Source organism: Notothenia rossii, assembly GCF_949606895.1.
Source record: "Notothenia rossii genome assembly, chromosome: 5".
NCBI lineage: Eukaryota > Metazoa > Chordata > Actinopteri > Perciformes > Nototheniidae > Notothenia > Notothenia rossii.
In genome coordinates, this window is record NC_136903.1 from 85580400 (window position 1) to 85593608 (window position 13209).

At 39.6% G+C, this 13209-nt stretch overlaps 1 protein-coding gene across 1 annotated transcript; it reads right to left on the bottom strand.

Annotated features, from left to right (window-relative positions):
* Nucleotides 1-3417: 3417 nt before the first annotated feature.
* On the bottom strand, nucleotides 3418-11121 carry mdfic2 (MyoD family inhibitor domain containing 2). The gene is made up of 3 exons (XM_079685391.1): nucleotides 10888-11121; nucleotides 7440-7655; nucleotides 3418-4475 (listed from the first exon to the last, which is right to left on the bottom strand). Exons 1-3 carry the CDS (start codon nucleotides 10982-10984, stop codon nucleotides 4225-4227), a joined length of 564 nt encoding a protein of 187 aa, XP_079541517.1. The 5' UTR covers nucleotides 10985-11121; the 3' UTR covers nucleotides 3418-4224.
* Between the last annotated feature and the right edge of the window lie 2088 nt (nucleotides 11122-13209).

Here is a 13209-nt window from a genome sequence, read left to right on the forward strand (position 1 = left end):
AAAAAAGTGACGTCAAGCTCAATGCCCCCAAACACTCTTCACTTAGTGACAGCTATACACCACATGCTGCGAGGTACAGGAAGCAGTACTCTCAGCCACTTAAAAATGCTCCACTTGCTTATGAAAATCACAGTGAAAATGTTGCCAATATTAACACAGAAAGACCATTAGGAAAACAGGCCTAAATTATTCTGAAGGCACAATGCTACGCAAAGCTCGGGGACCCCATTTTCCACATGGACTTAATCTTGAGGAACACTACGTAAGATGCTGACAAACTCTCTGTTTGAAATAAAAAATCCTCTAAACACATGGCATTAATATTTAATAGTGCTTCTTCCTCGGGAGGCCACTCTGGGCCCAGCGCTGTGTCTGAAGGGAGATGGTATTAGTGCTGTGTGCTCTGGAGGAAGAGCAGCTTCACACTAATGAAGTGATCAGGGCCTGAACTCTGAAGAAACCTCATATCCGATTAGTGAGCAGAGATGCATGTAAACATGGCCGTGCAGCACGCGATTAGATCACTTTTGCTAATGCAAGTCTTGTGTCACCAAACACAACAACAGAGCGGCGTTTTGAAGTGTTTTTGTGATCTTTTCTACACAAGTGTTTTGAATTAAGCTGCATTCTAGAGGAACAGTAATGCAAGCTGATGGGTTAACACTACGCGCAGCCAATAGGGTGCGTGCATGTGTTGTGCAGCAGTGAAAACCACCTGACCTTGTCCACATCCGCTCGGCCAGTAAAGGACAGGCCATTTGGATGTTATTAAAAAAAAATAAAAAAGCCCACTCCCAAAGCCATCAGGTAATTTGAAAGAGATCCAGCGAGTTTAAGATGTGCAGATGTTTTCGCTTTAAAACCAGCATCTGTTTATGCAGACGCACTTTATGTTCGAAAAACCACAAAGGACCTCCAATGGGTTTTATGGCGCAGTATGAGCTCGAGCACTCAGCTTTGTAATTGTGCTGCACCAGGTAATGAGAAAATTGGTCACAAGCAGTGTTCCCTGTAGATGTAACCCGCAACGTACAATTTTCACAGCATGTGCAGTATCTACATTTATTTTTGGTAGTCTCTGCAGTGCTGTCTGAGCTCCTGTGCAGCTTTTAGGAGGTTTAACGTGGTCACAGATTAAAGTCTTATTCATCAACTGTAAAGGGACTGATTCTACCGAAAATAGCGTTTTCATTTAGTTTAATACAATATCTGAAAATACGAAATGAAACCCATTCAGCTCTTTAATATGGATATAGTTATGGTATGATGTTTGTGCTTTAGCAACATGTCAAGCCTTTGTTTTAAACAAACTCATTCCAAGACGTTTTGAAACAACATTTTAAAATCTGTTTTTCATAAAATAACAAAACGGATTCAGACTCGGTGTTCTTGTCTGTGTTCTGTTAATCAGCTGATCAAAGTATTATAATTTTAAAAAGGCCTGGTTTTAATATTACCTGTCAAACAACGTTTATCCTTTATTAGAAAACACAGCCTAGGCAAAAGGCTCAGTTCTTAAGCCAGTAAAATAATATTGACCAATATGTCATGTTAACAGGATGTTTATATATTCATGGTTTCCACGTGGACTTGCAGACTTTGAAAGCAATTGTGAAGATAAGTAATGTTGCATTCAGTGATAATCAACTACATAAGTACAATCATTATTTACTTTCATTGCATGTTCGGCTGTCACATCGTGCTTGAACTGTGTGAAGTGCAATCATTCAACACGCTATCATAGATCTAACGTCAGATATTTTGCATTGGAGAATTCCTTACATGGAAATTTGATAGCAAATCAAATAATACAGTTTTGTCAATGATCCAGATGATTCTAGGCTTTGTGTTTCAGCTTATGTGTCCTTGTCCAGTGACAGTGAATGTCAGCCCTGCTGTAAATAACAGCTTCTTGATACAAACAATACATTGGTTTAATTCAGACTGTATAGGTGATGTTTCAAAGACAACATTTCTTATTTTAAAACCTGACATAGGTTAGTAGGATGGCTAGATTCTATAAATCGTTGTCTTTTATGTTAGTTTACCCAAATTGAATTGCTACATTTGAAACATTATATAACACAAATTACAGTTTGATTGTTGCAGAACAATGTTATAAGCATGGACAAGGGGTCACAGTTTTGTGAGTGATTAACGTTGTGGTCCAAATAACTCTACTTGGTTTAGGTTTCAGAAAATAAAACTTTAGATGTGGTCAACAGCAATAAGTCAATGGCTGACTTCATCCATTTATCCATCCGTACCTATGCACAATTTATAGCTTTTTACCGCTACATGACTTCTAGAGCACTTGTTCTGAGTGTCTACTGCGTGAAAATCAAAGCAAATGGAAAGTGATTGCAAACAAAATGACTTAGAATTGAGTGTGTTTATGTTATTCATTCGCCACTTGGTGAAAAACAGGCTGACTTGTTCAGAAAAGGCTCCACCACAGTGTATAACTACGACACTCTGAGATTGCAGTGCTTCCAACAACTGCACAATAATAATCTCCTTGTTTGTGGAGTGAGGTTACTCTCCGGGTCTTTACATGTAATAATATAAATATTCCAGTTACACTGTGTTGTGCGCCGCAGCTCTCTAACTGACCTCTCTGGGAAACAGATGATGCTTAAGTACAATGTTGTTCTGTATACTGTCGATACAGTGACATAGCAGCCATGCCCCTGTGTCCATTTCCCATTATGTGACAAGGACATATTTCAGACTCAAGTGATCCACCACTCGAGAGAACTGTCTTTGAGAAGAGAGGTCGAGGGGAGCGACAAGGACGAGTGTCCTACAACTGCCATATCCAGCAGCTTCTGTGTTTCCAGTGGCACTTGAGCTGAAATAGGCACGCTCAACAGGGGACAGGCTTCAAGATTTTTTCCCTCCATACTTCAGAAAGACTCTCGTGTTGAAGCTGGAGTGCTTGTTGGTGTGTCAGTAAGTGTACCAACAGAACAGCGATGGAATTTGCAGCCCACAAGTGTATGTTTGTGGGGACGATGCTCCCTTGCTGCATAGTGATCTGGTACTGTACAATTGAAATTCAAAATGTAATTTTAGTCATACTGTTAAGGTATTCATTCATTCAGTATCTACAGTAGATGGTGGTTGGTTCAGCCATGATGTGCAGAAGGAGGTCAGATACAGAGAAATTCTTATTTACAAGGGGAGTTTGAGATCTGAACGCATCCATCAGTTATCAACAACCCACTCTTATAGCAATATGAACTGTTCTGGCTGGATTATGATTAAGGGTCTATTTCAAACATTGAGAAGACATATAAACACAAGGTTACATGAATACACAGATGGATAATGTATATATTTATTGCAATTTAAATATCACAAACATTGCATATTACAGCTTCAATTTCCTTTGTATGTGTTTGTGTATTAGCCCTAAAGAATCCTTCTCTTCCAGCTTGATCTTTTATACAAACAAAGGATTTTCATTTAAGAAATGGGTATTTGTGACCCTAACCCTATAATAGCCATAGACCTATAAACCAATAGTTCAACTGAAATAATGTAACAAACTTTTTAAACCAAGTATTATTGTCGCCTGAAAGTAAACAAGTCGTTGTGTGTTTTTGTTTTAATTTACATAGTCGACGATGGGTTTAGAATTGTTACCATGATCTTATTTTATATATATTTTATATTTTTGCCTCAAATCGAGTTGTTTGATAACGTCATTTTGTGGGAGACACGGTTCACAACTCTCATTGGTCTTATCCTTGACAACCAACCAGTTTCCTATCACCATTGGGGATTAGTATTGGTTTCCCTAATCTTTATAACAAGCATTTGCATAAGAATAGAAAGTCTGTAGGTAACATGTTCTTGGCTTCGGAAGCATTCGTCTTTGAGCGGGGTTTCATTGCATGCAAGTAAACAGTCTGTGGAGAAAAAAAGAGGCGTACAAACAAAAGTCAGAATGCAATCTTTCAACCCATTGGTTCAGCTGACAGCGATTAAGCTCTCAATTAGCTTGAACAATGACTATTTATGAAACCATCCAGTTTACAATGTCTCCAATCCAACTCCATTCTTGAAACTCTTTTAGCTAATCGGACCGCAAACAATGACAGGTGCAAGAAAGAGGAAGTCCTTGTTGTGACAGAACTGCACCTGGTATTTAGGCGTTGCCCCCCAAGGCTTATCGTCGTCAAATCAACAGCCATTCGTTTCCAAGTTTGTGGTTCCCCACTAGTGATAACATATCTCTGACATCTCCATAGACAACTCTATGCAGTCCCCTATCTCATGGCAACCACACAGAGCGCAGTCGAAGTCAGCCTCGGAGTCGTTATCATCAGCTGTGGACTCTAATGTGGTGATGACTTGTTTGTAGTTGGCGCAACACTGATTGACAAGTCTCTCACAGGGGTCAGGTAGCATGAGGACCATGTTGTAAAGTCGACAGAAGAGACAGTCGAGGATAATTCCAGCACAGTCAACTGAGGGAGACACATACAGCCAGATATTAAAGGTCACCTAATGTGCAAATTCCACTTCTTCATGTCTCTTCTACATCAACATGTATCCCCTCTTCTTCATGTCTCTTCTACATCAACATGTGTCCCCTCTTCTTCATGTCTCTTCTACATCAACATGTATCCCCTCTTCTTCATGTCTCTTCTACATCAACATGTATCCCCTCTTCTTCATGTCTCTTCTACATCAACATGTGTCCCCTCTTCTTCATGTCTCTTCTACAGCAACAAAGATTCTCTCTCTTTTTTTCCTGATCCATTTCTATAAAAACCTGTCTGAAAATTAGCTGATCAGATTATGTCCACTTTATGATGTCATTATGATGTTTTGGCTTGGTTAACCATTAGCCAATCACCAACCAAGGTAAACCCCCCCCCCCCCCTTATCACCTGAATCTCCTCCTAGAGCACCATTGAGTTCTTTTTAACCAAATCTCTCTCAGAGGGGTGTGGGGAGGGGCTCCTTATTTTCATCTAAAGTAACAGACAGAGAATCAGCACTTTGGAAACAGGGCTGAAACAGAGGGGATTATGGGTAATGCTGCAATGATCTGTTTGGTGTTTCAGCCAATCAGAGACAGGCTCTGTATATATATCTGAGACCTATGATACATTGATTAAAAACAGTATAATAAGGGACCTTTAAGTTAAGAACATGGTTTGCTTTACTGTATTTATTCAACAAGAAATGCTTTTTTTAGTTTTTGATGGTCTCCTCTGTTCACACGTCTGCAATGACCTCTTTGAGGTTATGTTTGATGAATTGTGTTTAAACCATATCTTGCGACATAAATCATCTGAGCTACTCTTCACTTATATCTCTAACATTTTAAAAGCCTCCTTTGCTTCCTTTACACATGCATAATTTAGGAAACCATGCCCTGATCCCTCACAGAGACAAGCAAGAGAGCTGTTTGGAGACATAATCAATTACCAGCAGTCTCTCCTGTGTACTTTGCCTGGAGCATTCTCTAAGTTGCCTTGCGGTTGCACTGAAACAATGTGCTATGTGTCTTCCCAGCAGTCTCGGCCAAATGGTGCCCCCGTGGGTGCTATAAAGCATGGGATCATCAAATGACATTGACCATGAACAGTTACTTACCGAAGAAGACATGTTGTAGAAAAGATCTCATGGCTTGTGTTGCAAATAATCTAGAAAACACAACCCAAGGCTGCACAATTCTCTATTATTGTTAATCTACACATGGAACTAGATCAGATATATTTGCCAGTTGACCATAGTGTTGATTTGGGTGGAATATCCTTTTATAAAGGCTTTGTTTGAGAATGAATTATTCTACATTTCAAGGTATGTACTGTAGACTTAAAATGTCCTCTAAATATACAATATCCCTGTATAGCCATGTCACGTTCAAAATGTGCAGGGTAGCCTTGAGTTGATATGATTGTCAATACTATTAATGTGATTGAGATGTCACATTGTATTCATATTGTATTATTTATTGAATATATCTATATTCAGTTAATGTCAGAAAGGCCTTTAAGACATAATGACAGAGCAGGAAAAAAGGACAGGTGTAAATTAATAATACAAAAACTACTTTTCACAAATATTAGCAACATTAAAGGTGGGGTATGTAATTTTGGAGAAACCAGCAGAATTTGAAAATACACAGCCGGAAAAAATCTGCCCCTTCCTTCAGACTTCCTTACAGAGCCCCTCCTCCAACACACACGAACGTGCACATGACCAATGAGGGCACGAGATAAGTTTGTGCACGGATGGAAGGCTCACAGGCAGGTAGGCCATCCAGTTACTTTAGCCGGGCCGGCTCAGATGATTGGTCGTGCTTTTTACAGGCTTCCACAGATGACTTTTTTTTATTGTCAAAGCATTTAATATATTCATTGCTATCGGGATGTTAAGAGCATTCCATGGAATATAAGAAAAAGGGTTTCTGAAATAAATGACATACCCCACCTTTAAGTTCACACAGGTATATCATTTTTTTGTTATTTATTGAGATCTGCTATTTTCTATTAATGGATGGAAGAAACAAGTAGTGTATAGAATGTGACTCGTTTACTACCAACTGAATTCCTGCTATTGAGGTTTTGATGTGGCATTGCTATTTAGCATCAAGGACTTTAAAGGTGTAAGTAATCCTTGGGTCCTATATAACAATTTGTTTGTTTGTTTGTTGAGTTCATCTGTTATCAAGTGTGTTAACAATTGACTCCCTCTTAAGGGATACAGCAACATTTTTTCAAAGGGATTTAACTCGTTCTAAAACCAGAAATCCATTTGTAAATTTCAACCAAATGAGAAGTAAACATAACGTTAATTGGTAAACTAAGTAGATGTATTTCTGATTCTTTTTTTCGTAGTATTTTTTTCAGGCTGTTTTACCTGCTTTGTGCTAGCTTTATGCTAAGCTAGGATAACCATGCAGTGACTTCCACTCTGTACATTGACCACTTGAAAATAACACTTAACATTTTACAACAATGGCTTTGACTAAAAATACTAACCTTTTATTTAAATGTTTCATTTGATATACAATAAGTGCATGATTAGATAAGCAGTCTTTGGTGTAATTAAATGCTGCTGAATCTGTTGTGGCAGTTCCACTTTGGTGGTCTCTTTTTTGCTGTAGTTTCAGTTTCTAAATTATTCACACATTTTCATAATTGATTAAATGAACTGCTGTATTTAAGCATTCTCACAGCATGGCGAGGCATAAAGCTTGCACTGTGTCAATTGTTTTATTCTGTCTGTGGCATTATTATTCTGCATATTAATCATCGTTTATTTCATCATTAGGAAAGCTTTGTTTGGATGAAAAAGTTCCTTTCATAACAGTTTTATTGAGGACCCAACACGAGATTTTCTCCTTCAACGATTTGGACAGCTGTGTGTGCAGCTAGAGGGCATCAGGCGGGTGTGATGCAGTGCTGATCACTTACCTCCCGTGTTGCTCTGCTGAGACGAAGGAGGAGAAGAAAGAGAGTCTGTGGAGGAAGTCCTCCTCAGGTACATTTTCAAAGAGAATATTGGGGAAGAAGACCTGTCACACTCTCTCGGTCGCTGGGTGTCTGAGTTCCTCCTGGTCTCCCCAGGCTCTGTGTTTGCAGTGGCACCATGTCTCCAGTCGCTGCCACAAGCCTCACTTTGAATCCTTTCTGTCCAAGAGACAACATTTTAAATTCATAAAGACATGTCAGGTGGCTGTAGGTTATGTGTCAAGCACAATTCATCGAGAATGAAAAGATCACAACAGCAGAAAGAGCACAGGGTCCCATTTGACCTGTTTAAGCTTTGACAGATTTTAGACTTTTGTAACCAATACATAAAACACGACATAACACGATACAACACGGTACAAAACAATGCGACTCAATGCAATACTTCAAGATACCGTACGCAATACAACGAAAGTAAATATGACCCATCACAACCCGATACAGCTAAATAATATACGATACGACATGATTCAAAACTACATGATTCAATGCAACAGAAGACAAAACGCCACAACACGACACAATAAAGACCACAGGAGTTAAAACTATAAAATATGTACTATACAGAGCAGTGGCGGCCGGCCCATAGGGGCGCTAGGGGCACCGCCCCCCTCTTCCCACATGTTTGATTGTCATTAAAAATAAAATAAAAAAAATATTTAAAAGATATATTTTTTTATTTCATTTTTTTCAATGAACAAGGTAAATATTATATAGTTGGTATCAGTAAAATATATAATCTAAAATCAAATCTGGTTTAAAATGGTGTTACGATGTCTAAAGTTACTGATAAGTCACATGTTTCCTGCCTGGCCGCAGCGTGTATCATTACCCTCTCTCGTATGGGCGCTAAGAAAGGAGCCCTCACTTAGCCCCAACAGCATCCAACACATTGCTGACTGTTGCTATCTGTAAACTATGCCGCCGAAACATAATTTCATCCAATCAGCGTCGTCAGATCTGATGCTCAAAGGGCGGCAATTTCAGCGCCCGATGCAGTCTGTGAGTTGGTTATGGCTAGAAAGGATCCGTCTTGTGTAAAACTCTTCGGAGAGTTTGCGAGTCACGTGGCTGAATGTTTACGTTTGACAGGCAGCCTTTCAGTTATGATCGTTAACATCAGTGGATCAATTACAGGGAGTGTGATTGTAACTGTGTGTGTGACTAGCTGGATGCAAACAGGTAAACGCTGTCTTTTGTTTCCCATGATTGCTCTTCAAACAGCCGGGGACAGATACTATGTGCCCGTGATAAATAAACACACACACACACATATTATTGTATATAGTTGAGTTTTGACCGCATCCATCAAACTAGATGTTTTGCCTTAATGCTCTGTTTTCTAATATTTCTGTGTTTCTGAACCACGTCTGTGTCTGCATATAATGTTCGTATTTAGTATCCTGATTTTAAATGGGAATTAAATCATTTGAGTGTTCCCAAAGAACCGGTGTTCTGTAGTTTGTGTGGACCTACTGTACTGTTGCACAGTTTACAGTAGAAACTATGTTCAGGACAAAGTATTTGGAAGTTTTGGAAGATTCATAGCTAACCACACTGAAGATTATGGAGGTATTGATCAGTCTTCTCATATTTCTAACATCACCAGAAGTCATAATTGAAGGGGTCATTTCTCAAAATGTTCCCCGTGTGGTTTATTCACCATTACAATAGCCCCACCTAAAATAATTTCCACCAACCGCCACTGATACAGAGAGTCAAGACGACACAACAAAAAGTACCATGCATTAGATGATTCAACACAACACAATATCATACAATATACCACAATAAGAAAAGAAGCATGATATATGTTTTAGAGTTCTTAAAATGAGTATACCAAATGTTGGGTCTTAGCGCTTTGTTTTCTGTTGTACCTCTCTCATTTCGGACATGGCCACTCCCGTTTACCCGCCCTCTCGTCAGTAGATTCACCTGCTCTACTCTCCACTCACCTGTTCCACATTCCCTAATCAGCTCAGTGTAATACAAGTCCACTTCCACCAGTTCACCGCCAGATTGTCTATGTGGCATTTGCCTTAGTGTTTCAGCCCTCTTGAAAGTTTCAGTATCAGAATGGAAGATTAATTACTTGGAAATTATTGATTGACAACTGTCCATTACCTTCTGATATTTGAGAACAGCTTTGTTTCTCATAGAGTCTGACATTAATACCCACCACATACAGATACAAGTAGAGCTTAAATCCTTATGCTGTGTCGTGACCAAAACTTCAGAAGTAAATCTCCCAATAGCTTCAAAAACAGCTGATAGACAGCATGTGTGTAAGCATGTTAGTTAATGTATAAAACGTATACTATTGGTGGAACACAATGTTCAGTCTGTACCTGAAAAGCCGGGTCTTTTGCAGAAGTAGGCTGTGAAATGTTCAACATGCAGGAGTATGTTTGTGAACATCTGATTTCAATAGATATTAATGAATTATTGGGCTATAGGTGCAGTTTACTTTTTCAACACCTATTCAAAATGAATAATTCACCATTCCTTTCTCTGCTTTATTTAACATTTAATGCCTGATGGTTTATTCACACTCTGGACACATTTTTGAAAGTTGAATAAACTGTATTTGTCTTACCTAAATTGTTGGAAGAGCGATACCAATGGACAATCGCTCTGGGCTGTATTGGCCACATTTAAGATTTTATTAGCTGTTTTTGAATACGTTCGAAATAACAAAGTTCAAAACAGCCCCCCCGATGTTATCACCTTTATTCAGCTTGGGGTTTTTACCTCTCATTAGAGTTGTCTATATTTGTTTTTATACATTAAATGAGGAGGCAGGGGTTGGTGTGTGAGCACAGCAAGTGAAAACAAAGTTCACATCAGTGCCGTCAGCCTGTATTTTTGAGCAGAAAGCAGCGTGATGCACCCAGGTTATCAAATGAATGAATTAAGTGAGAAATGCAGCTGGTCCATGCCCATGACCATTAGCTGATAGAGAAATAAGGCCTGCAGGCATGCTATGAATCTTTTAGGTTTTGTTCCAATGTTTCACAGATCCTCGCTCACTCATTAGACAGCACAGTTACTGGAAGATCATTTCACTTCATGTTTTAAATCAAAATGCAAACTGGAATTCGGAGCACATCACAACAGACACACGATTTAAAGAATGTATGTAAGCAAGCGCCTGACAAAATCCATTTGTTCATTGCTGAAAAATTTGATTTGCAGGGGAAATTGTTCACAAACAGCAACATTTGTATTTCTCCAGTTAAATATCTAATATTACAGGAGTAAGTAGATGAGTGAAATAGCTTTAGAACCGGTAACAGGAGGGATGACACTGTATGTTATCACTGAGATTTACCACAACAGAATGATTCAATGCGCAGATTACTTTCCACAGACGTGAGTCACATTCACTTACCTCCTCTCGCCCACGTAGAGCTCTCCTCGGCAGAGTTTGCTCTCCCTTTGTCTTTCACTTCGGCTCTCAGAGTCATTTCATCTGCCATCTGGTCCATTGCATCACAAATAAAAAATGCACTTCTTGTGACAAACCTGATTATCTCAAGCCAAAAATATGTGGCTTCACAAAAGCTGAGGCCAACAGGAGTTAATGTCAAACACAGCTCTGTTTCTTCAATACTTCCCCAGCTCTCGGGATTATGTTCTCACGCAGCGGGCTGAGACTTCTCGCCCTGGCTGAGGAGGCAGCTGTTTACCTCGGCTACGCAGAAAGCATCCCATGCAAATTATCCTTTACATTGCACCGGGTCCATTTGGCCTGCTGCCTACTATACTGTAAGCCTCTAAAATGTTCCAATGACGTTGGCAAAAATACTGTAGATCCGCTCCTAATAAAACATCACCGGGACAAAGTCAGCAACATTTTATTAGTTGGACTTCTATCCCCTCTATGAAGTGATAATGAAGCCAAGGGCAAATGCAGAGCCTCACATAATAAAAGGACATTTCACATTAAAACTGCAATTCCCTCTACGAATGCATTATTAAGCAGTCAGGACACACTATAAAGAGATTTTGTGATCTTATAGTAATGTGATACGGATAAAATGGGACATAGAGAAGTCACTGTTTTCATATTAAAATATCTGGCAGATACTGGTTATTGTAAAGAAACAACAAAACACACACACACACACACACACACACACACACACACACACACACACACACACACACACACACACACACACACACACACACACACACACACACACACACACATGATGTCTCACTCCTTGAAGGCTGTGATTCTGCTGCACATATGCATGAGGCAGCCAGTGCCAGTTTGTTTGTTGGGGCGAAACACGCGGTGAAACACGGGCAGTGAGCTGCATTCAAATTTCTCCGAATACAAGCCAACCAATTTACTCTAATTAGGCTCAACACTAGAGTTGCATTTTAATGGATGCCCCGTTGTGTTTGCATATGTTTAGAGAACAAGAGCCATGCTAATTGAAAAATTAAGATGTGAGAGTATTTGTCTACCGAGCTCCCACTATGCTGCACTCAGTATAAATAGAACTCCTGAAGAGAACTTCCACTGAGAGTTTCTAGTGCTTTTCCACCCTCCTCCTCCTCCTCCTCCTCCTCATCTTCATTTCATTGTCTTTGTGTTGTGATTGTGATACAACTTGATAGGGAATAGACCAGGGGTGTCCACACTTTTTTCACCGAGGGCCACATACAGAAAAATATACGAAGGGCTGGGCCGCCCACTAGAGGTGAGGAATATTGCCTCATCAGTTAGCTAAATTAATCCAAATGAATGTAGGTAAATGATGCTTAATACTTGAATATGCTTTAACAAAAACAACAGCCTACATCACAGCTCTCCATAAGGTTTCCTGTATTTCATTAGCAGCTCATTCCTTACAACAGGAGCCTCATGCTCATCAAAAGAGGAAATAGGAAGGTTTATTTCAAGCTTGTTATGAAAATAAGTTATTGGGTTTTTTTTGTATCAACTTACATTTGATATTAAATGTTTTCAACTTTAATTGACTGAATTTGTTTGAAAAGTGGGCTTCTTAACGCATGAATACTGCGTAATATCTGTTTTCATCTATATTTTAAGAAGTACAATACAAGACAAGCACAAGTTTACATTTGTGGGACGTACTCGATTATTCTTTTTGACACCCGTGGAATGGACGAATCAAGATTATCCTTGTGTGTTTTTCAAAAGCGACGATGTGCGACAACTCCATTGTCCCACTCGTGGTCCTTTTTGTTTCTCACAGACACATTAGGTCCAGGTTTCATTGGTCAACGTCAATCACGCCGTCAGCCAGGTTCAGCAGGTTGCGTGGTTAATTTGGCTCCCATGGAAATGTGCTCCCGGTGGAATGAGCTCTGCGGCCCAGCGTCTGCAGGAAAGTCACAGTGGTTGACACTCCACCCCATTAGAGCTTTCCCTAATGTAGAGTGAAGTGACAGCCGGGGATCAAGTTCAGGTACAAATTACACCGCATCTCAGTGACAGCTTTCTGACCCCCTTCCTGCACTTACAGTCCTCTCCATTATTTACAGTTGTAAACACATCAAGCTAATGTCTTGCTGTGTTTATGTGCTGTTTGTGGCTCGAGGGTGAACCTGGTAGTCCAGCTGCTCCATCTTAATTTCTCTACAAAGGAATGTTCCTTTTTTGAAGGGAACGTTCTTGTGGTTGGTTGAATATGGTTGTTATTAAATTGTACCCCATTAGCGGTCCTGGTTTAAC